Raw genomic sequence first — 21,922 nt, forward strand, 5'->3', positions numbered from 1 at the left:
TGCCACACAGTCCACGTCCATCCATCCCTCTGTGGACATTAGGTTGGTTGCTCCCCTGCTGTACCTTGGGAACAACACTGCAGTGGGTGAGAGTGCAGGAGCATCTCCAAGATCATGTTTCTAGCTCCTTAGGATGTGTGCCCAGATGTGGGATTGCTGCATCACCCAGCAGCCCTGTTTCGGATTCTCGGGAGGAATGCCAGTGCTGCATGGTCTCACATCCCTGGTGGTGGGGATGTATACTGACCAGGTTCCCGTATGTCACGGGCCAGGCTCAGTGCCTCCAAGGACCCCACCTACAGCTGCTGAAGCAGATGGCTGAGGGTGCCGCCCACCCTTTTCTACCAGCGTGGGTGAGATTGACAATTGCATGGGACATTGACCTTGTTGGGGGCATTATCCAACAGGTGAGCCGTTTGCTGATTTTGGGAGGGGCCAACGTGAACTACAGGACAGAAGTGTTGAACAATGCCCCCATCCTGTGTGTCCAGTCTCACCTCGGCCATGAGGAGGTAGTCACTCTGCTCCTGGAGTTCGGCGCCTGCCTGGATGGAATGTCCGAGAATGGCATGACTGCCCTGTGCTACGCAGCAGCTGCTGGCCACATGAAGCTCGTGTGCCTGCTGACCAAGAAGGGGGCGAGGGTGAGTAGCAGCCCCCGCCTGGGGGGAGGTGGGGAGATGTGGCCAGGCCGTGGGCTTAGGAGTGGGCCACCATCCTAGGGTGGCCGAAAATGTTGCCTTCTGGGCCAGTCTCCCATCCCTTTTGTCTCTGTTGTGGAACCACAATGAATGGAGACACTATAGGCTACACAGGAAAAAAGGAGGGTTGCGACACATCCCAGGAAGAGTCTTTGTGACCACCTGCCCCATGACCAGGACTGTCCTTTAAAAAGTCTACCAGCCTTGACCCCAGAACTTACTGCGGGATTGATATTCCATGGCACTGTGACTCGTTGAAAAGATTTCAGATGTGTGCTGTTTTTTTTTTCTCTTTTTCCTTACCCCCTTGCACTTCATGTCCTTTCAACAACAGCAAAGTTTACGACCCAGGTCTGGGAAGCCATGTGCTTGAGCGACGGTTGCTACACTGCTCAGTGCCTTGCTCGGCCGAGGCTCCAGGTCTCAGGCTGCTTGTCTGTAATGTTGGACAAGTAGCATCCACCATAAGGCTTTGTGTGAGCATCAAGTCAGTTATCAACTGTAATGTGAAATGACTGCATATGATCAAACAAGTTCCTCTAGAACCGTCAGTGTTAATCCATTAAACAAGAAAGATGTTGATCTCACAGTAAACTCTCATTAGGTTTACCATTAGCATTTCATGGGCAAATGTGCCTTTTGAATAACAATTGAGATAAACTGTTGAAGATTGTTTTTTGCCTTTTTAATTAATCGCAATATATAAAGCTTAACAACAGCAGCAAAATAGGCTTATAGCAGCTATTTGAACCTTTTAGTTCCTGGTGGTTTTTTTTTGTTTTGTTTTTTCATAATTCCATCATTTGAAACGCTTGGACTTGAGCTCATGAAAGAAGGCAGGCATCAGTGCCACAGTCACCATGCCTGCATTCCCTGGGTCACCTGTCCCAGAGCTTTCAGGTACCTTTCATGGCAGTGGGTAGTTCTTGCCAAGCCTCCAGGTGAGATGAGGCTAAGGGCTACCCAGAATGTGTGAGCAAGACGAGGCTAGGCCCTGAGGCTACGGGCTGATGGCTGCCTGCTGCCATGCTCATGCCCTCACCCTTTCTGGCTAGTTGGCCTCCCCTGGACTACATGTGAGCATGTCCCAGGTCACCTGCCTGCAGGAGGCTTCTGTCCCCGGCCAAGTGTACTTCACCTCCTTCTGGGGCGGAGCTGTCTTCTGGATCCCTTCCTTTCCCTGCTCAGTGGCAGAGGGCTGCTGTTTCCCTCCAGACTGGCTTATCCTGGCTGATTGAGGGTGCTTGGCCCAAACACCCAGTGTTGGAAGGAAGGCTCTGGCTGAGCCTTTGGTCTGCAGCGTCAGCCTGTGTTCACGAGGACCTGCTGCCTGTGCAGTTAGTTGGAGCAGCATGACAATAAGGACAGTGTCCCATGAGCCCAGGTCCCACACAGGGAATGCAAGCCTGGAATGCCGCACTCGTTACCATGGAGGAAGCCAGACTGAGGGCCTAGGGGTTGCAGCCCGGGTGTGTGACCTCCTCATGTTCTCAAAGGACAAGTGATGCTTACCTGTGTCCTTCCTCTGCTGCTGTCCCCAGGTGGACCACTTGGATAAGAAAGGCCAGTGTGCGCTGGTCCACAGTGCGCTGCGAGGCCACAGCGATATCCTCCGCTTCCTGCTGACCTGTGAGTGGTCGGCAGGGCCACCACAGCCAGGGGCACTGAGGAAGAGCCAAGCCCTGCAGCAGGCCCTGACTGCAGCCGCCAGCATGGGTCACAGCTCGGTGAGTGGGGAACGTGGGTCTCCTTCTGGGACAGTGAGACACCGTCCCTTGGTTTATTGCTCTGTGGAAGTTGCTGCCTTCCAGGTGGTGAGCCTGTGACCCACTGACGGAAGAAGAAAGTAAGGATTTTGAGAAGCAGCCATTGGCTTGGATCTCACGTGTAGATCTGCTGCTGACCTTGCCTCCTGTCTGGGAGTGAATGCCAAGGGAGAACCCTGGCCTGTGCTGGGGCCTGGCAGGTGTCCTTTCCGTGCAGCCTTGGTGTTCCCACAGCATAGCCTGGCACCTTTGTTCTCTTGGCTCTCCCACCTGCTTCTCTTCCCCTGGTCTTTTCCCTCTAGCCCTGCCAGTTTAATGTTTCTTCCCCTTAGCTTCATTTGTTTGTCCTTGGGACCTTTTAAAAATAATCGCATGGAATCCTCATTCTAAAATTGTTCCTGAGTATTTGAAGAATTTATTTTTAAAAATAGGATTTGAATGTTTTGATAGCATGTAAGAATGCTGGCCATTTGTACTCCACACTGGGGCGGGGGGTATCCAGGCAGTTAATTAGTCAAGGCAGCTATTTCTGGGAGGTGTTGGCATTCCTCAGTTTGAAGGTTTATTTGCCAACCTATGTGTGTGAACTAAATCCGTGAATTCAAGAACATTTTACTCTCTCTTCCATGTACTTCTCACTCCCTATTATAGTAAGCAATTAGAGGTGCCAGTATTTGGTAAGATTCTTTTCCTAAAATGGCTAAAAGTAAAGTGAAATGCAGAGCTGGATGGCTCACTTTTGGCACTCAAGACTCCAGGACAGAAGCACACATAAGCATGCCTGGCTGGGTGGCTGACTTGTGCATTTAAAACATTAAAAACACACATGTATGCTTGTATCCACAGAGACTGCGTTAATTACACACATTCAAATGCATTAATGGTTTTCGCCATTACACATTGCTGCCCCAGTCAAAGCGGGTCGGAGCTGTGAAAAGCCACCCTTAGGAACTGCGTGGAGGCCTGTGGATGTGCCCTGCAGCTCCACTCACATTTCTCTCCCTTCAAAGCTGGCGTGCAGGAACGCTGAGCAAACACACCCTGAGCCCAGCCCAGTAACCTTCTCATGCAAGACTGTAGGATCTGTCCCAAGGCAAAGAGTTTGTGAATTTCCTAATGCTGTTGCCATGGACAGCCACAGATGCCAGTGAGAGAACTGTGCAGGCTTCCTCGAGCAGTTTTTGGGGCAGTGTCTGACCCTCGGGTGTCAGGGGACCCTGCTGCTTCCGATGCCCCCTGTAGAGATGCTGTCTCTGGGCACTTTGTGGCTGCTGCAAGCCATGGCCCTCTCCTCCCACTGAGAGGCGTGATCAGCTTCTGCTGCCCCTTCTCCTCCTGCCTCTGATGAGGGCTGCCATGATGGTGGCAGGTGTGTAGGAGGTGTGTACCTTGGTGATTCAAAGCGATTATCTTGTTTCCAAGATTGGTCCTCACATCAGGGGTACCCCTGGTCCATGTAACAGGCACAGGTCCTGGGGCAGGATGTGGACATACTTGGGGACCCTGATTAAACCTCACTCGGAGCGCTTGGCTGGAGCTGGAGAATGGTTTTGTCTGTCCCGGTCACTGCTGCCTTCCAGCTTGTCAGGGATGCCTCCGTCTCCCTGGGAACCAGCACTCCTCCTGCCTCCGAATGTGACCTAGCCTGCTCTTCCACAGGAAGAGTTCCTGGACGGAAAAGAAAAATTCTTTGGACAGTACTTAGAAAACAGCAGTTTTTTAATTGAAAAACAAATCATCTAGCTCCATGTTTTCCTTCTTTGTTAAAAAAAAATGGAGTTACCATCCTCTGATTTATGCCGAAACTGCACTTTGTGTGATCTACCATGTCCTTTGTTGATTAGGCTGGCATATTTGGGTCATGTTAGAATTCATTAGAATTCTGAAGACCCAGTAATCCCATGCAATGTTACTGAAATTCACTGAGTTTTTTTGTTTTTCCTTTTTTTTTTTCAAGATTCCTCTCCCAAGTGTAAGTGTGAATAGCATATGAATTATGTTTGAAAATGATTTTCATTTTACTTTCTCTCCTCGTGCAGCATGAGATAACAATCGTTAAAAAAAACAACACACACTCTCTTGATTTGTGGGATATAATAAGCACCCATTGCTGCACGAGAACTCATTAAATCACCTTGCCACTTCTGACAGGTGGTCCAGTGCTTGCTGGGAATGGAGAAGGAACATGAAATAGAAGTCAATGGCACCGACACACTGTGGGGAGAAACAGGTAATTATACTGCCACTGTCTGGAGTCCAGGCAGCTGCCTGAAGGCTTACCCTCTGTGTGGCCTAATTGTCTTAAGTGACTGGCGATGCTTGTCGCCCTGTTTCTTCTACTTTATCACCAGGTATTTGAAGTTTAAAGCTTTTCGAATCTTCCAAAAGGAGTGGGCAAACTTTGCTAGAAGCCTATGGAATTTGGGTCATATTTAATTAGATGAGCTGTTACCATGCACCCAGTGATCATCAGGTGGATAGGGGTGGTGGTTTCCGGTGTCCAAGTCTTCAGACATCCTCAGCCTCACCCACTGATCTTCCTGCACCATGGGGCTAAGTGAGCTGTGTGAGAGCCTTCATCCCCACTTTGGCAGGGTGGGAAGGTGACTCACGAAGGAAGACTGTGTCCTGCGTGCCATGTAGAACTTGGGTCTCATGAGGTCTACATAAAATACTGAACACAGGCTGCAAAGTCCATTGCCATTGGCCAGAGACGTGATTCTGGGGGAATAGGGCTGCTGGCTGCTGAGTACATGGTCATGAAGATTTGTGATGTCTGTAATGCTGTTTGGAACTTGTCCATTTGACTGAAGTGGCATCAGAACTATGAGACTTTCAGCTAAAATGTTGATGATCACGGACTGTGAGCTGTCAGGTCATGTTCTCTGCATATCTGTAGCACGTGTGGCTTTGGCTTCCCAAGCAGATTTGTGTCTGGATGCCCGGAAGAATCCCTGACAAACCAAATGGTGGCTCGGAGAGTTTGTCAGTAACTCCCTTGTAGGAAAGGCCTCACCCCGCTCATGTGCTATGGCCATTTGCCTCTGGTCTTACCAGGATCAGAGGAGGAGCTTGGCAAGGCCTTATACTGTTAGGCTGTAGAGAAGCTGCTAGACTCCTAGTTGGTTGGATCCCACTTAGGGCTAAAAGGGTGTGGATTTAGGGTTGACCACTATTTGTGGAGTCCTTCTCCAACCCTTAAATAATACAGCCTGTTTGGTGAAGGAAGTTTCCACCAGATTTCATATTGCCTTGTGGGCAGCACCTGATTTTGCTGGTGCAGATCCCTGCGCTTTCTTGGCCGACTTCAGCAACTTTGGACAAATTACTTTTTCTCATCCAGTGAGATAGAAGATAGCCTCCCGGGACTGAAGACTAAGGGAGGCCGCACCAGCTTGCCCAGGTGCCCCCGAGGATAAGGATTGCCTGAGGCATTTGCACTTCGGCATTCTGATCCTCTGGGTCTGGGGAAAGCCCAGGACTGTTCCAGACTGGCATCCCAGGCTGTTTCAGTGGCGCTATAGCCTGGGGAAGAACAGTGAACTGTGTCTGATGGAGGCATAGTTGCTTGGCGTGGTGCCCGTGGCAACAGCAGCAGCAGCAGTAGGGGCTCGAGCTAGTCGTGGAAGGCCCCCCTGCCCCTACTCCCCCGCAACCTTACCTCAGGTGGGACTCTTAACCTGCAGTGTTCAGGATGGCCTTTGTTTTCCGGAAGAAGAATCCAGAGAAAGGTTGACTCTGAAGGGTCCCTGTGACCGCTTCAATTTCTCTCTGTGACAAGTCCTGAATGTCAGTCTCTGTCCGCTTGAAGATCTGCTTGCCTGTGGATGGATAAAGAAACATGGGATAAATTACCTGTCTTTGTTTTTAACTTGTTTAGAAGGCAGGGAGAAAGAGCCCCGAATGCCTACAGCCACTGGGGCCGGGCCTGGCTGAAGCCAGGAGCCAGGAACTCAATCTGGGGGCCCCATGTGGGTGGCGAGGACTGAGCTGCTTGAACCTGTCAGAGTGCATGTTAACAGGAAAGTAGAATGGAGAGCAGAGCCTCCGCTTCCAGCCCCAGGGGCTGCCCAACCTGTGTGGGCTGTGCTGCCACGTGCATGCTTTGTTGTTGCCGTAGGAACCCTGGGGAAGAGGGGGAGAGCAAGTATTTTGCTTTCTGGTTTGGTTTGGTCTTTGTTCCTGGCTGCAGACAGCCGGGGTGGGCTTTGTAAAGTCCAACCACTTTGCAAGGAACTTGGCTATCATCAGGCACAGGAGGAGCTGGAAGCTCTGTAGGTGCCGTGCAGCTCCTGATTGCTCTTTGTTGGCATCTGTGTGGCTCTGTTCAACATAGTGGTAGCTGGCAGTGCCCTGGCTCCCACTGCCAGTGGGTAGGGCTCCAGCACAGTGTCCCTGCATCTGTTCTCAGTTCACCGGCCATGTTTGCACTGCCTTCTGGGCATGGCCCCCTTGGAGCGCAGATGCCTGCCCACCTCTTGCCTCACTTGGAGCCACAGTTCAGAAGCAGGGCCGCTAAACCTGTGCACTGAGTTCTTCTGCATGTTCCTGACAGAGAGCCCCTTGGAGTCCTTGGCCTGTCTCCATCACCCCGTGCAGTGGGTCCTCACTGAGAAGGGACAACAGCTGCCAGCCAGGGAGGAGCGAGTGCAGTGGGCAGCACACCCGTGTGAGGGCCCTGTACCCCCCTCAGTGTCCTGAGCAGTTCAGACATCCTCCCAGAGGGCCCTGACTCCCGTCTGAGGTTCAGAGAGACAAGGAAGTATGCACTGGGTTTTGGAGACATTCATTTACACTGGGGGCAATGTTGAGTTTGGGGCTTTATTACTGCAAACTCACAGCTTTTCTGAAACTTCCAGGCCATCTCTACCAATTTTATATAGCAGAGCAGAGCACTTAGGAGCATTCCTGTTCCACCAGCATCTGGGGCCATTCACTTACTGTCTGTCTAATACACAGAGACCAGCCCCTGAGAAATGAGTTGTGTGGTTCCACAGCCCTTCAGCCCTGCTCTTTGCTGGTAAAGACTGCTGCGAAGAGCTGGAAGGTCTGTGACCTGTGGGAAGAAAGCACAGAGCGCACGAAGGATAGTTGCACCCAACACTCTGCCTTTGGCGGTCAGCCCCAAGGCCCTGCGGTTCTCTCAGCCTCGGGAAGCCCTGTCGGTTCTGGGCAGTGTAAACCATGGCATACACCCACAGGGTACTGGAGCTGTCCCTGCCTCCAGCATTCCACAGCAACAACGTGGCTGCGCCAGCTCCCAGTCACAACTAAAGAGTTTGTGGTTGCGTGTCAGTGTGCAATGTGAATCAGCCCAAACTGAAACTACTAGACACTTGGCTGGTGACCTCATGCAGCTAGAAACGCTTAGCAGGACTGACCTTCTGAACTCCAGGCCATAGTCACGTGCGGGAACCTGCGCCTGCACTTGCGGCTGGAGCTCCTCCGCCTGCTGGGAGGGAGAGGAGCCCCTTCTTCAGGGCTGGCTGGCTGACTTGCACCTGCGCTATGTCATGGGCAGGGCCTTCCACCACGGCCCCCTTTGCCACACCCCTACTCCTTCCCACAGCTTGCCTTGCTGCTGCTGCTGTGCCACGGAGCTGTTTATCTCCTCATGGGCTGGATGAGGTCAGACCTTTCTGCCTCATGCACCCCTAGCTGCACCTCTTATCCGGTGCTGTCCCAAGAGTTGTCCTACATGTGCTGCCTAGCATGGTGGCCACTGGCCGCATGTGGATACCAAGCTCTTTTCGCTAGTGCCGTAGAAGAGCAGCATTTTACCTTCTTACCATAAATATCTTCATGTGATGGGTGGCCAGCAGACTGGGGGTGCAGGACCAGTGCCAGGCTTGTGCCATGGCTGTTGGCAGAGTCCCAAGAAAACAGCCTTATCCTTTGTAGGACAGATGCTGGGCACTTTGCAGAGCATTTGAGGGAAATGCCTGTTATTTGAGGGGGCGGTAGGGATCCTGGCCACCCAGAAGTGCCCATGAATCCTAATGTGTTTCTTTCCAGCATGCCATATGTTATACCCTGCTGGGTTCCAGAAGGGCTCCAGCCCTGTGGTCCAGGTTGTCAGATCTGTGTCTGTGCTAGGGCGGCTGGGTGTATCCCAGCATGGGTGTGACTGAGCGGGCGGGACGGCCATGCCTGCCACACCTTCTGGACCAGAGCATCTCCCTCTGGGATCTCTGCAGCAGCAGTCTAACCCTGGCTCAGCTCTCCCAAGGGGTCCTGCTCCTAGCTTGATAGTGCGGCTGTCAGCTGCCCCTTAAGGCTGCCCTGCCCGGGTTTCTGAAAGAGGGTGCCCCTTCCGAGTTGGTTGGAAGACAGCCTGAAGCACTTCACGTGTAGTGTGAACTCAATGCTGAGAAGATTATTAAAACTACTTAGTTTAAGAGAAAGAGAACTCCAGTCTGCCAAGTTCAGTCTCCAACTGCCTGCACTAGCCAGGACTTGAGGAGAAGCTGGAACTCAGGCGAGGTCTCTCACTGGGGTAGTTGGAACTTCTCTAGGAAGATGTGGTGCTCCAGAGCCAGGACCAGCTATCAAACCCAAGCCCCTCAGCTCAGGAAGCCCACAGGCCTACCCTTGGCTCAGCATCCACCCCTAGGAAGTGCCATTATAATTGGTAAATGCTTTCCAAAGCAGTTTGGCCCTTGTAAATAACCAGCTTTAGGGCCAGAAGTTTAAAAACATGTTCTTGGCCTCCCTATCTTTTAAAAAGAAGGTCTGAATTTTTTTCTGTTGTCAGGTGAGTAGGTGTTTTGGTTGTATTAATATGCATCGTTTCTAGAAGCACTTTGAAGCTCAGCGTGTGTGCCAGTCACAGTTCACTCTTAGTTAGTTCTGGAGAAGAGTTAGACAGGACCTGCCTGCCTCTGGAACTTGACTTACAGCCCTGTCAGCCAGCTGGGTGTGGTGTGGCTCACACCTGTTGCCATGTTGGGACATGAAGCTGGGTAGTGGTATTTCGTAACTGATGATTTAAAGGTGTCCCTGTGCTGTCCACGGACCTGTTTCACCTTACCATGTTGTGGCTGCTAGAGCTCCCAACCCAGATGGTCCCAGGCTGTGGGTGGCTGAGGCTGTGCCTATAAGACCTCCCCGGATCACAGAGGACGGAGTACCCCGTGGTTAAAATGACCCTTCATTCATTGACATTTTATCCGGGGAGTTTTGGCAAGAGAAGGTGATGCTGTTTGGTAAGGATCTCGAGATGGATACAGGTCGCCCTCAGGGGAGAGAGGTGAGGGAACCTGTTGTCAGTGCCTGGGCTTCTGTGTGTGACCTTGAACAGCAGATGGAATTCTCCCACAGGGAGGAGCTGAAGAACTTGCCTTTGTGAAACTGAGATGTTAGATGTGAGTTCTCACTGCACTAGTTTTAGGGAGTCCATGCAGGCATTCCTCTGCTGTGTGTGTTTAAGAGGGTGCAGAGAGGGTAGGGGGTGTTGAAACCCGGATTTTTGTCAGTTCCAGTTGAATTCGAAGTTCTTGCTTTAAAAGCCTAAGAGAGGAGTAACTCAGGGCCCTGGAGGGAGTGAGGGAAGGAATGGGCCAGAGAAGGGGACTGCAGAGCTGTCTTTGGGGAAGGGAACTCACACCTGTATGGGCTAGGGCAGGACCCTGGAGGGTTGAGAGGCGGGACAGGGTAACAGGGACAAAATGTGTGACTTTGGACCCTGGGGCAAATTCCACCCTGGGGTTCTGCAAGCAGGAGAATGGGTGTGGGCATGGGGGGTGATCTAACAGATGGAGGCAGAAGCGGAGTGAGCAGGCAGAGGCTGTGTTTGTCTTCACTGTGCACTGCCTGTGTTTATGGACCTGTGACCCTCAGATGGGGTGCCTTCAGGTGGGGACTGCCTGCCTGAGTGTCCCTGCCCTGTAAGGCAAGCTTCAAGGGCCAGTACGGAGCACACTGAGGTCCCAGGCAGTGCGAGTCAGGCGTTCATCAAGAGAGCTGGACCGCATCCTCGGAGTGCGCTTGCCCCTGCATCATGTGGCTTTTGCTGTACGTGGAGTCCTGTGTAGTGAGTGGTGGCTTCCTGTTCAGAAACACTTTTGGTTGCAACAGGAAAGCTCACTCTTGGTTGCCCTGGCATGAGAGCGTCTTCCCCCACCCACAGGGCACCTGCCTTCTTACTGGACCTGCAGGTGGCCCATGTACCCCGTAGAAGGTCACTGTTGTTCTGTCATACACTCCTTGAAGCTGCACTCACTGTCTGCTTTTGTGGAGCTCAGATGTGGAATAGCCTGATGTAGTTGTGTGCACTGTGTCCCCTGTGGACACGTATCTGCCGTCCAATGATGCAGTCCCAGGCACCTGCTCAGGCAAGAAGGGAGAACAGAGTGTGGGAGCAGCTCTGCTGGAAGCTGTGGGCTCAGAGGAGTCATCTGTGTGGGTTTCAGAACAAAGTCTGTACCAGATATGATTTGTACTGTGCCTGTCCTTAGAAGTAGATTTTGGCTGGAATCTGCATTACTTAGAGCACACACAGTTCCACAGGCTCTGATAGGAAAAGCAGTGAAATCAGAAGCGGGACAGAATAGCTAGCACACACCCAGAGGCCACGGTGTCCTGCCTATCACCCCCGAGGTGGGCTGCTGGGTGACCTTAGGACATTAGGAGGCTGTGTGAGCACGGCTGTCATGGTGACACGTACCGGAAGGCTGTGTGATGACTTTGCATGTCTTTAAGGGATACAGCCTGCAGGCAACATAGGAGTCAAGAGCTCACCATCCAGATGCCATGAGCTAGCTGTGTAACCTTTACAAACATGTTCAGCTTCTCTGGGCGTTGCTTTCTTCATTTCTTACACGGAGCTAAGAGGAATACTCACATGAGTTGAATTTGCACACATGAAGGGCTGTGTCATGTAGGTGGGAAGGAGTTGTGAATATGTTGCTCAAATATGCTAGGCCTGCCTCTTGGGGCAGGCACGACTCTGGGTTCCCTGGGCTGCTCAGGCCACATTCCTGACTGTGACGTTGATTTGCCTTGTGACTGGAGACAGATGTTGAACCCCCAGGGACTCAGCTTACCATATAAAAGTGGATGGCAGTGTTCAGCACAGTCAAAGGAGAATTCCCAGCGGGATTTCTCACAGAGCTACCCAGCAGCTGATCAGTGTCCAGTGAGTGTTTTCTGTTAACAGGGTTGTGATAAACTGATTAATGTTAACTGTGACTGTAATGCATTATGTGTTGTATCTCTTTGGTCTTGATAGACTATTCAAGCAGATGTTTGAGGGATGGAATCTCGTTTATTTTGCACTTATTTTAGGAAAAATGAAGTTACAAATGAAGAGGCTCAGGCGCATGTGTGAAGTCTTCGCTGGCAGGGCAGATTTGATTTGTTTAAGGATTATTTTGGCAGTTGGAGGCACCAGGGCCTGACAGCATGTTGAAGTCCCCCTTCCCCAGATTTGTGCTCAGCTTTGTTTTAACCCTTTCTGGAGAGCTCCTTGGAAATAGGCTGGCTGGGGACATGAGGCGACAGTTTCTCCTGATCCTTAGCTGCTGCTTGGGTCCTCGCCACATAGATCCCAGACCTTGTGCCAGGTCCTGGCCAAATGCCACACAACAGGGACAGCGGTAGGCACTGCAGTGACTTGTGGGAGGCAGGACTAGCTTCCAGCACAGGAGATCACCAAGCCACAGTGCCCTCAGAGAAGGGGCCTCTGTGGAGGCCGGGAAGGGGGACAGGGGCCTTGTCTCCCCTTGCAAGTGCAGTTTCCACTGAGAAACATCACTGCTCAGGTCTCCACACCAGATTAGGTGGGGCTGATGAAATGTATAGCCCGTTTCATCTCATGGAACCCTCCCCTCCTGCCACGGCATGATCCCTGCTTAAGACCCTCGGGTCAGGCAGCATACCCTGGCGTGTCTGAGTGACAGTTCTGTGAATCTGCACAAACAGCCCTGAGTGTGTCCCCACGTGTCCCTACCACTTTGACAGTTGGGTCTTGTTGTCCACACACATCTCTGTCCAAAGGACGTTCGTGTGTGAAAGAGTCCAGCAAACAACCCGCTCTGACAAAGAACTGTCTCTCACCGATGTTTCTATCAGTTGAGATTGTTGCGTGCCTGTCACACAGTTTGTCTTGAAACCAGCACCGCTAGTGACGGGTCTCTCAATGGGGAAGCAAGAGGCCTGTCCTGGTAAGCACTCTCAGAGTCAGGTGCACTTGCGTGGGGATTTCATTACACAAACACCACCTCATGTGCAGGGCTGCTTGCAGGAGCAGAACTGTGTCCACTGTGAGTTCTACAAAGTGCCATGTATCCATGCAGATTCTAGAGTCTCCGTTTCACACCGAGTCTTTTTTTTTTTTTTCTTTCTCGTCTTTGTATTTTCTTGATCGAAGCTGGGCCATTGTGCACCTGCAGGGCTCTGTGCCCACCCCCACCTTGACTTCTCTGGTTGGCTGGTGAGGCCTGGAGAGCAGCGGCCGGGTCAGCTTGGAAGCCAGCGTTGGCTGCAGGGATGTGGAATTGACAGGCGTGGCCTTGCTGGGGCTCTGTCTGCTGAGGCATGTGGCTGAGCATTCCTCTGTCTCCCTTGTTTCCCAATATGGTATCCCCAAGTTGTTGTGCAGTTGACCCTGGAGCTGCGTCCTCACCCCAGGACTTGGAATTAATGCAGCCAGAAATAGCGAGTCCCTTCAGGACACACAGGGCCCCTTGTCTGTGGCTGTCAGGTAGGCATGCAAGCCTGCTTAAGGGTTTGTGTTCAGATGTGAGCAAAGCCTGCCTGTGCTGGCAGCCCCTTTACTCTCACAAAAGGAAGTTAACTGCTCAGTGCCAGTAAGCCAGGCTCTGTGGGAAGAGGACGACGACAGGCTTGGCCCGGGGGTCAGGCCTAGGGTGGCACTCTCGGCTGTCCACTGTCAGCTGCCCCAGCCCACCCCTGGGCCCTGTTAGTGCCAGCTGTGGTGCCTGATGTCCCACCATTGCAGGAGTTCAATACAAATGCTCATCCACAGGCCCAATTGCTAAGAGGCATCCAACCTGTATAGCAGATAGGAAGCTGAGCTGTGTGTGGATGGGACTGTTGCATGCTGAACCACGGACTGCAGGCCAGAGCACATCTGTGTCTGTGCATATCCATGGGGCTGTCCTCTATTGGTCTATCGATCCCTGCCACAGGAGGAGGAGGAGGAGGAGGAGGAGGAGGAGCTGTTGCTGAGTGAGGAAGAGCCAGTCACTGAGGAACAGCAGGTTTAGGCGGCTCATGGCCAACTCTGCCATTCTACCTAGCGGGGCGGTGTCCACATCAATCCAGCTGCATGAAGTGTAAGAGAGGAAACGATGGCTTTCTCCTTCCCTTTGATACTTCTGGGTTGGGACAGACCCTGTAGCAAAGTCCAGCATCCCAAGAACACAGCCATTTCATAACATGAATACCTTTTGTGTGCATAGCAGACACCTACTAGGGAGATGAGCAAATCTGAGGTAGCTTCGAGATCAGCTTAAATAGCACTGGCCTCTGAAACCGAGGTGAAAGCTGGTGGTGGGTGGACATCCTGGGAAACCAGGGTAGACGGGGCTGGGTTGGTAGGTCAACCGTTCTGTTGAGTCTTCAGTGATGGCATCACCCTGGTCTTCCTGGTACAGAAATGGAGAATTGCTTCAGAGTTATCAGTAATTCCAGCTCTGATATGTTATTGTTTTTGTTTTTTGTTTTTTTTTTTTTTCATTTTACTTGAAAGATGGTCAGAGGGAGTCAGGTCAGATCTTATGTGCTGGTTTGTTCCTGGTGCTTGCAACAGCCAGGGCTGGGCCAGGCCATATCTGGGGACGTGGAACTGAACCCAAGTCTCCCATGGGAGTGGCAAGGACCCAAGTGCCAGAGCCACAGCAGCAGGTGCTGGCTCTCTAGGCAGTGTGTTAGCGAGGGGGTTGGGTCAGAAGTGCAGCAGTGAGGACGGCGGCAAGGTACCCTGAGAAGGACACAGGTGTCCAAGCAGCAGTTTAACGTGCGTGTGTACACACGCACACACAAGTTTCCAGAGTCCCTCCCACATCTTCAGTTTTTTAGAATAACTAGTGCCAAGCATTTCTTATATCGAAGAGATGTGTGTTCTGACTGCCTACACTGTTTGGGAGGCCCACGCCCCGTGTCTTTAGGAGTTGTGAGTGTCATTGTCCTGTTAATGAACAGTTGCTAACAGGACAGCAAGGACCGGACCTGCCCTGCATTGACTTGGTTAGCATGAACATGGTCACCTTGCCTAGTGGCATTTTGAGTATGGGAATCCCCTGGCCACCCCAGTATATCAGTTTCCAAAAGTGGCCTCAGTACTGCTCTGGTAATAGCCATTTATCTATAAGCCCACATGTGTGCTCAGGAGGACAGTGACCTCATGTCCCTAATGTGAGTGTGAACGACACCTGCTACAGTGTCCAGGCCCTGTCACACAGTCTGCAGAAGGTCTGCCTCCTTCCGGACCAGTGAGGCAGATGGCAGCTGTGGTCACAACGGCTCCTCCCAGGCTGCAAAGAAATGCCAGGCTGGGACAGATGACAGGCAACACATTGTTGTGAAGACTGCCTGGCATCCAGCAACTTCAGGTCAGCTGTGTTTGTGTACTGGGTGTGAAAGTTTAGTAACAGCAGATGTGAGGGGGGGGCAGTGTGGGTTGATGGTAAATTTTCAAGTAGTTAGGTGCATCTTGAAAACAAAATCGTGATGAACCATGTGGACTGCGTCCTTACAAGGGAAAGTGCCAAGGCCAAGACAGCTGGCAGGCTTGTCAGGGTCCCACATGACAGGTGGCGGCAGCGTTGCCTATTCAAGTCTCTTGAGCTGTGTCCTGATTCCCGTATTGCTGACACTCTTGAGATCCTCGGGGTGCAGGCCCTCTGCACCCTGCACCAGGAACTAGCTGAACACACAGCTTGGTGCCAACCCTGGCTTCTCATGGAACCTTGGTTGGGTAGACCAGCTGCCTCCTTGCAGAGCTGCAAGTGGCAATGCTATGCTAAGGCATGTAGGAGCTGCAGGAGAGCAAGCTGTCAGATTCATGTCTGCCTCACGGAAATCTGCAGCCACTTTGGATGGGGGACCTCATGACAGCTGGCAGAAGGTGGCTCCCTCTGGTGTCCACAGTAAGGCTGGGGTGGCTGCAGTCCAGATCTGTGACCTCCTCTGGCCCCCACACCCTGCCCCTTGAGTATTGTCTGCCATGGGCACAGATCAAGAATGGGCTGGGCCTTCAGACCACGCCTCACTCCCTGGGCCACTGTGCAGACAGCTACTGGGAGCCTGCCCATAGTGAAGCCACTGGGGAAGGGAGAATCCTCTTGCCGCAAGGTCCCCACTCGCTGTCTCACCGGGACTGATGGTCAGAGACACAGTGAGGGCTGACTTGCCCTCTGGGAGGACAGAGAAGGCGTGCTCTTGGCCTGGCTTTGGGTGTCTGGGGCTGCCTAGTGTGCTTGCCCCCTCCCAAGTCCTGCCTGCCTCCCTGTCTTGTTCCTGGGTGCCTGAATGCTCCCTTGTGAGGAGTGTCCCCTTGGTGCAGTGAAGAGCTTGTCCCCCCCTCTGGGGTTGCCGCTGCCTGCTACACTCATCCTCTCTGCAGCAGAAGCATCTGTTCCCATGGTATACCTATGCCCCCAGACTCTGTCCGTATTAATAATCATGGCATGGGGTGGGGCTTGGAAACCTGGCTCCTCATCTCCCTCCCAGCCTTGAAACACTAGGTGCCACCATGATGGCTGTGGCCCTAGCTTCTGAGTCACCCTGCAGATTCACCCAGCCCTCAAGGCCTCTGTGAGGCAACCCCCTTTTATCCCCTGTTGTGACTTTCTGATCCTTCCATCTTGACTAGAAGCTTTGGAAGGCAGGAGTGGGTGCTGGGCACGTGGATTAGCAGTTGCTGCTGTTATTTCAGTACGCTTGTCCTCTGGCATGGAGAACAGGCTTCTGTGGCTCCTGGGTGTCCAGTGTGGGCCTGACTTGGCTGGGACTGGTGGAGCTTGGTGCAGGTTGGAGGTCTCTGCTCCCCATCAGTTCATTAGAGTTGCCCACAACAGCCTGCATCTGAGTTCCCAGGGATTTCTGTCCTGGGCCCCCAGGACCCAGACATAGCCCACATCATAGCCATGGTGTTGGGTTGTTGGGGGCTGCTGCCAAATCCATACAGATTCCCCAAGGGGGTGGGGCTGCTGAGGGCCACTGGTCAGTGGGAGCTTGCCGGCCACTAATGGGTCCTTTGCCCCCTGTGTTTTTCTACAGCCCTGACAGCTGCGGCAGGACGGGGCAAGCTGGAGGTGTGTGAGCTGCTGCTGGAGCGTGGAGCCGCCGTGGCTCGGACCAATAGGAGAGGGGTCCTGCCTCTGTTCTGCGCCGCCCGCCAGGGGCATTGGCAGGTACCCAGGGTCAGGGAGGTGGGGAGTGGACTCTGAGCATCCCAGAGCCACCACAACTGGGCCTGGATGGCACTGGCAAGCCTCACTGGCTTCCTGAGCCCTGCTGCTGCCTGTGACTGCAGAGGGGCCTGAATGGGAAGGCAAGCTTAGGTCTGGTGTGTCTGCTATTGCTACCATTCCGCAGCCCATTTGGCCAGCACAGAGAACAGAAGGGGTGTTCTGCGGAGCCCCTGGGAGAAGGAGACAGTTGCCTTCCCATCCAGCGTCCTGTCACTCAACCTGCCTGGCTTTCACTGTGAATGGCAGGATGTTTCTGTAATTCAGTGGACAGGCAGTTCTGGCAGCCACATACCCCTTCACAAACCACCCCATGCCTGGGCCTCAAAGATGTGTGAACTATTCAGAGAGAGGTTCTCATGCCTGTTGGGTGAAGTTTCTAGATCAAAGTTCCACTGGTGGAGTGCAGTCTGCTGACGGCTACCAGCTCCATTGGTGGAAGCCAGTTGGACTCCCCACTGTGCTGCTGGCTTTTCCTGGTATGGTGGGTGAGCTGCTCGCTGTCCCCTCACCCCTGCACCACAGCCACCCTATGCACCTGCTGGGGACCGCGGTTGTGTGCAGCCCCTGACTGCCTTGTCACTGCTTAGGATGGACATGCCTCTCCCTTCTCCCAAGTGCTGCTTCTACCTGGCACCTGTGTGCTGTGGAGATGGAGCCGTGAACCGGGTGTGTTAAAAGGAGTAAACCCTTGGGGAAAAGATCTCTGAAGTGCAGGCTCCCATGATTCACATTACAGGAGAGTCTGCCTGCTGCAGTGTTTGTGTGTATGCTTTTTGCTTTGACTTAGCAGGTAAGAGTGGCACACATGGATGGGGCTGTGGTGAGAGATGCATAGGCAGGTGCATCCAGTAGGCAGTGCTCTGACCAGGGTCACTGGCATAGCCATCAGCTCTGCTGTGCGTCATTGCTTTGTGTTGAGCCATCCGAATCCTCTCTGCCTGGCCGGATCAGAGCAGCCAGCAGTTCCCTGGCTGTGCTAGGGAGCAGGAAGTGCCCTTTTTGTGCTCGCCCACTGTGCACCCAGGCGCCCTACAGAAACGAGTGGGGGGGATGGGGAAGGTAGCACTCCCTGCCTCTGAACCTGAGCTTGCCTTTCAGATTGTGAGGCTGCTGCTGGACCACGGCTGTGATGTGAACCTGAGTGACAAGCAGGGCCGCACGCCCCTCATGGTGGCTGCCTGTGAAGGCCACTTGAACACCGTGGAGTTTCTGCTTTCAAAAGGTAGGGGGCATGTTTGCAAAGGTGCCAAGCCTGCTCTGGCAGCACCTGGTGATTCTGCTTGCCTGTGGCACACACAGGGGGCACGAGAGATATTGCTGCCCATCCCCACCCCACCGCAGGGCCCCACAGGTCAGTCCTCACGTGATATTCCCGTCTGAGGACTGTGCTTTCCTTTCAGGCGCCGCACTTGCTGCTCTGGACAAGGAGGGCCTGTCGGCACTGAGTTGGGCTTGTCTGAAGGGTCACAGGGCAGTGGTCCAGCACCTGGTGGAGGAGGGCGCGGAGATCGACCAGACGGACAAGAATGGCCGCACTCCCTTGGACCTGGCTGCCTTCTGTGGTGATGCTGACACTGTAAGTACCACCAGTAGGTGTTCCCTCCCCTCCATGTTGGAGCCTCAGCTGCATCCAGCTTCCAGGAGGTGGGTTTGGAACTGAATGCTTCAGGGTCTTCATGAAGCCACCCCAGAGAGGGGTCTCGGTGTGCTATGAAGGATCTCAGGTTTTCATGTAATTCCGTAATGAGCCATCTGTCCCAAGACTATGCTTGACCACTTCGAAGATGCAGGTACCCAGGCAATACATAGCTGTGTTTTCTCCTAGTAATGCATTGAAATACAGTTAGCAAACCTAGTACTCTAGTACTTAGAAACCATTCACACAGGTGAGAAATGTCTGATTAAATAACGAGCTGGTGGGTTTATGTCTGTTTCTCTCGTTTGTCATTGGCAAGTAGTCATTGCATGCGATGGTCGATAAGATGGCTGCACTGTGGAGCAATCAGATCAGGCTGGTGAACATGTCCATTGTCTCCAGTATGTGTCATCACTTCGTGATGAGGATGTCTAAGAGCTGTTCCCACTCTCTCTGTCATCACCGACTACAGTGACCTTGCTGTGCGGTTGCTGTGAAAGTGAAACTGGCTCTTCATGTCTCGCTGTAATCGTGAAGGTTGACCAGTCACTCCTCTTTCCTGCCTGCACCCCAGCCGCTGGTAGCCGCCTGACTACTCTCAGTGTTTGTGAATTCAACTTCTTAGATTCCACCTAGAAGAGAGAACATGCTGTTTGTCCTTCTGGACCTAGCCTGTTTTACTTGACAGAACATCCTGTAAGATCACCTGTTGTGCCAGATGACAGAATTTTCTGTTCTGTAGAGGCTGAACAGCATCACACTGTATATACACAGGGGACTTTGGAATTGAAAGATACTAGGGGGAGGGGATGCAGGGAAGGGCATTTGGCCAGGTGGTTAAGACTGCTCAGAATAGCCACGTCCCATCGGAGTCCCGAGTGTAAGTGCCAGCTCTGCTGCTGACTCCAGCTTGCTGTTAAACCTCCCCCGACACACCCCAGGAGGCAGCAGGTGATGGCTCAAGTCGCTGAACCTGGACTGAGTTCCCTGCTCTCAGCTTCAGCCTGGCCCAGCCTCTGCTGATGGGGACATTTAGAGAGTGAGCCACCAATGGGGCATTTCTCCGTCTCCTTTTACTCTCCCTCCCTTATCTTGTTCCCTCTGGTTCTCAAATATAGTTTCCTGAAATAAGCATCTGTCTTTCAAAATATATATAATAGAAGTATGCAACAAGCCTAGCAGTTAAGGTGCTTACACCCCACATGGGAGTGTCTGGTCTCACTTCTAGATTCTGGGACCTGGCTTCCAAACTCCTGCCGGTCTTGATCCCGACAGGCAGTGGCAATGGCTCATGTGGTTGAGTTGGCCTGGGGCCATTATGGGCACTTGGGGAGTGAACCAGAGTGTGGGAGCTCCTCTTTCTGTCCCCACCTCCCAAAGAAAGCAATAATTTTTTAAAATATTGCATGTTTTTCATGAACTTTTAAAGTTTTTAGTTTTACAAAAACTTATTTGAGTGTAAGAAGAGAAGACACAGAGAGCAAGCTTCCATCCATCCACTGGTTCACTCCCCAGATGGCCTCACAGCCAGGGCTGGGTCAGGCCAAACCCAAAAGCCAGGGCCTCCACCTGGGTCTTCCACCTGGGTTGCCAGGAACCACTGCAAGGCCAGCTGGAGAAGCAGACATCTGCTTCCTGGAGCCAGGTGCCGGGCAGTGCAGCTGCTGTGAAAGTTACTGCTGCCGATTTCCTGTGCTTTGTAAACTGTTTCCTATGTGGCTTTTCCCAAAAGGTGTTTAAATTTCACATACCTGCACATTTGTGTTTCCAGCCATTGTGTCATTTCTCCTCACAGAGGAAGAGTGAAGGAGCTTTAGTATTCTATTTCACTTTCAGGTTTCTTTTCTTTTTTTTTTTTCCTTTATTGTGGTAAAAATGTGGAAAATTGACCATCTCTGCCATCTCTCAGTATGTAGAATGCGAAGGTGTTAAATATATTCTTGGTGTCATTAGTGTCCAGACTTGCTTCCCTTACAAAAAGGAGACCTGTACCTGCCCCACAGCAAGACCCTGTTTGCACTGGGCCCTGCCCCCACACCCACCATCGCACCCAGCAATCAACCCCAAAACCTGCCTCTGATTCAGGCTCCTGTCTAGTCCACAGAGAAGTGGAATCACATGGTGTTTGTCTTGTGTGACTGGCTCACTTCCCAGAGCACAGTGCCTACAGATGTACCCATGCTGTGGCCTCTTTCCAAATCTGGTTCCTTCCTAGGTGGAGGGGATGCTCATGGTGTGTGCTTGTCACACTGTGTTATGTGTGTAGCGCTTGGGTTTTTGGCATGTTCTAGCTGTTGTGATGAATGCTGCCGTGGGCATGTAGGTATCTCTCTGGAACCTGCTCGGTTCTTTTGAGTGTATGCCCATGGGGAAAATGGCTGGATCACATGGTCATATTTATCTATTGCAAGGCAGAGTTATGGGAGGAGAGAAAGATCAGTCAGCTATCCACCAGTTGTACATCCAACAGCCGAGGCTGGGACGGACCCCAAGAACTTCATCAGGATCTCCCACATGGGTGGAGGGTCCCAGTCACTGGGACCACACTCTGCTGCTTGCCCAGCTGCATTAGCAGCGAGCTGGAGGGGAAGTGGGACAGCTGAAACTTGAAAAGTTATTTCTCAGAAGATGACACACCAAGGGCTAAGCAGCATATGAAGAGATGTGCAGGTTCACCCATCTTTAGGGAAATGCAAATCAGTATTACAGTGGAACATCAACTCATACCCATTAAAAAACAAAAAAAAAGAATAATGAATGTTCAGGAGGATGTGGAAAAATAAAAGCCTGTGTTGGTGGGACTCTAAAATAGTACAGCCACTGTAGGAAGGGTCTGGAGAGTGAACCAGGGGGTGAAGAGTCTCTGTCTCTCTTTAACCTTGATTTCAAAACATTTTTTTGAAAATTTGGAATGTTTTGGTGCTGGCACAGAGGCTCAATTGGCTAACCTTCGACCTACAAGCATGGCTATCTCATGTAGGTGCCATTTTGTGTCCTGGCTGCTCCACTTCCCATCTGGCTCCCTGCTTGTGGCCTGGGAGAGTAGTAAAGGATGGCTCAGAGCCTTGGGTCCTGCACCCACATGGGAGACCTGGAAGAGGCTCCTGGCTCCTGGCTCGGGATCAGCTCAGCTCTGCCTGTTGTGACCCTTCAGGGAGTGAACCAGCGGAGGAAAGGGTTTTGTCTCTCCTTCTCTCTCTGAATCTGTCTTATTCCAATGAAAATAAATATATCATTTTCAAAATTGGATTGTTGTTGAATTGTAGGAATTCTTTTTATTTGCTAGGTGTTATTGCCTTTCATGACTGCGGGTGGCAGGCGTACTGAGAGCCCATCAGAGCCTCCTGGCATCCGCACTGAGCAAGCTCAGGACTGTTTCAG

The 21,922-nt window shown here is 52.3% G+C and overlaps 1 protein-coding gene across 8 annotated transcripts in view; it reads left to right on the top strand.

The window, feature by feature from the left end:
• The window catches only part of TANC1 (tetratricopeptide repeat, ankyrin repeat and coiled-coil containing 1), a 240,347-nt gene that overhangs the window by 212,597 nt on the left and 5,828 nt on the right, over positions 1 to 21,922 (top strand). For all 8 annotated transcript variants that reach the window (XM_058664514.1, XM_058664515.1, XM_058664517.1 and 5 more), the window contains 6 exons: positions 408 to 644; positions 2,243 to 2,428; positions 4,619 to 4,697; positions 16,712 to 16,845; positions 18,004 to 18,127; positions 18,306 to 18,481. In XM_058664514.1, the coding sequence (XP_058520497.1) occupies positions 408 to 644; positions 2,243 to 2,428; positions 4,619 to 4,697; positions 16,712 to 16,845; positions 18,004 to 18,127; positions 18,306 to 18,481 (936 nt within the window). The remainder of the gene's footprint in view (positions 1 to 407; positions 645 to 2,242; positions 2,429 to 4,618; positions 4,698 to 16,711; positions 16,846 to 18,003; positions 18,128 to 18,305; positions 18,482 to 21,922) is intronic.

This window comes from Ochotona princeps, chromosome 5 (assembly GCF_030435755.1).
Source record: "Ochotona princeps isolate mOchPri1 chromosome 5, mOchPri1.hap1, whole genome shotgun sequence".
Taxonomy (NCBI): Eukaryota; Metazoa; Chordata; class Mammalia; order Lagomorpha; family Ochotonidae; genus Ochotona; species Ochotona princeps.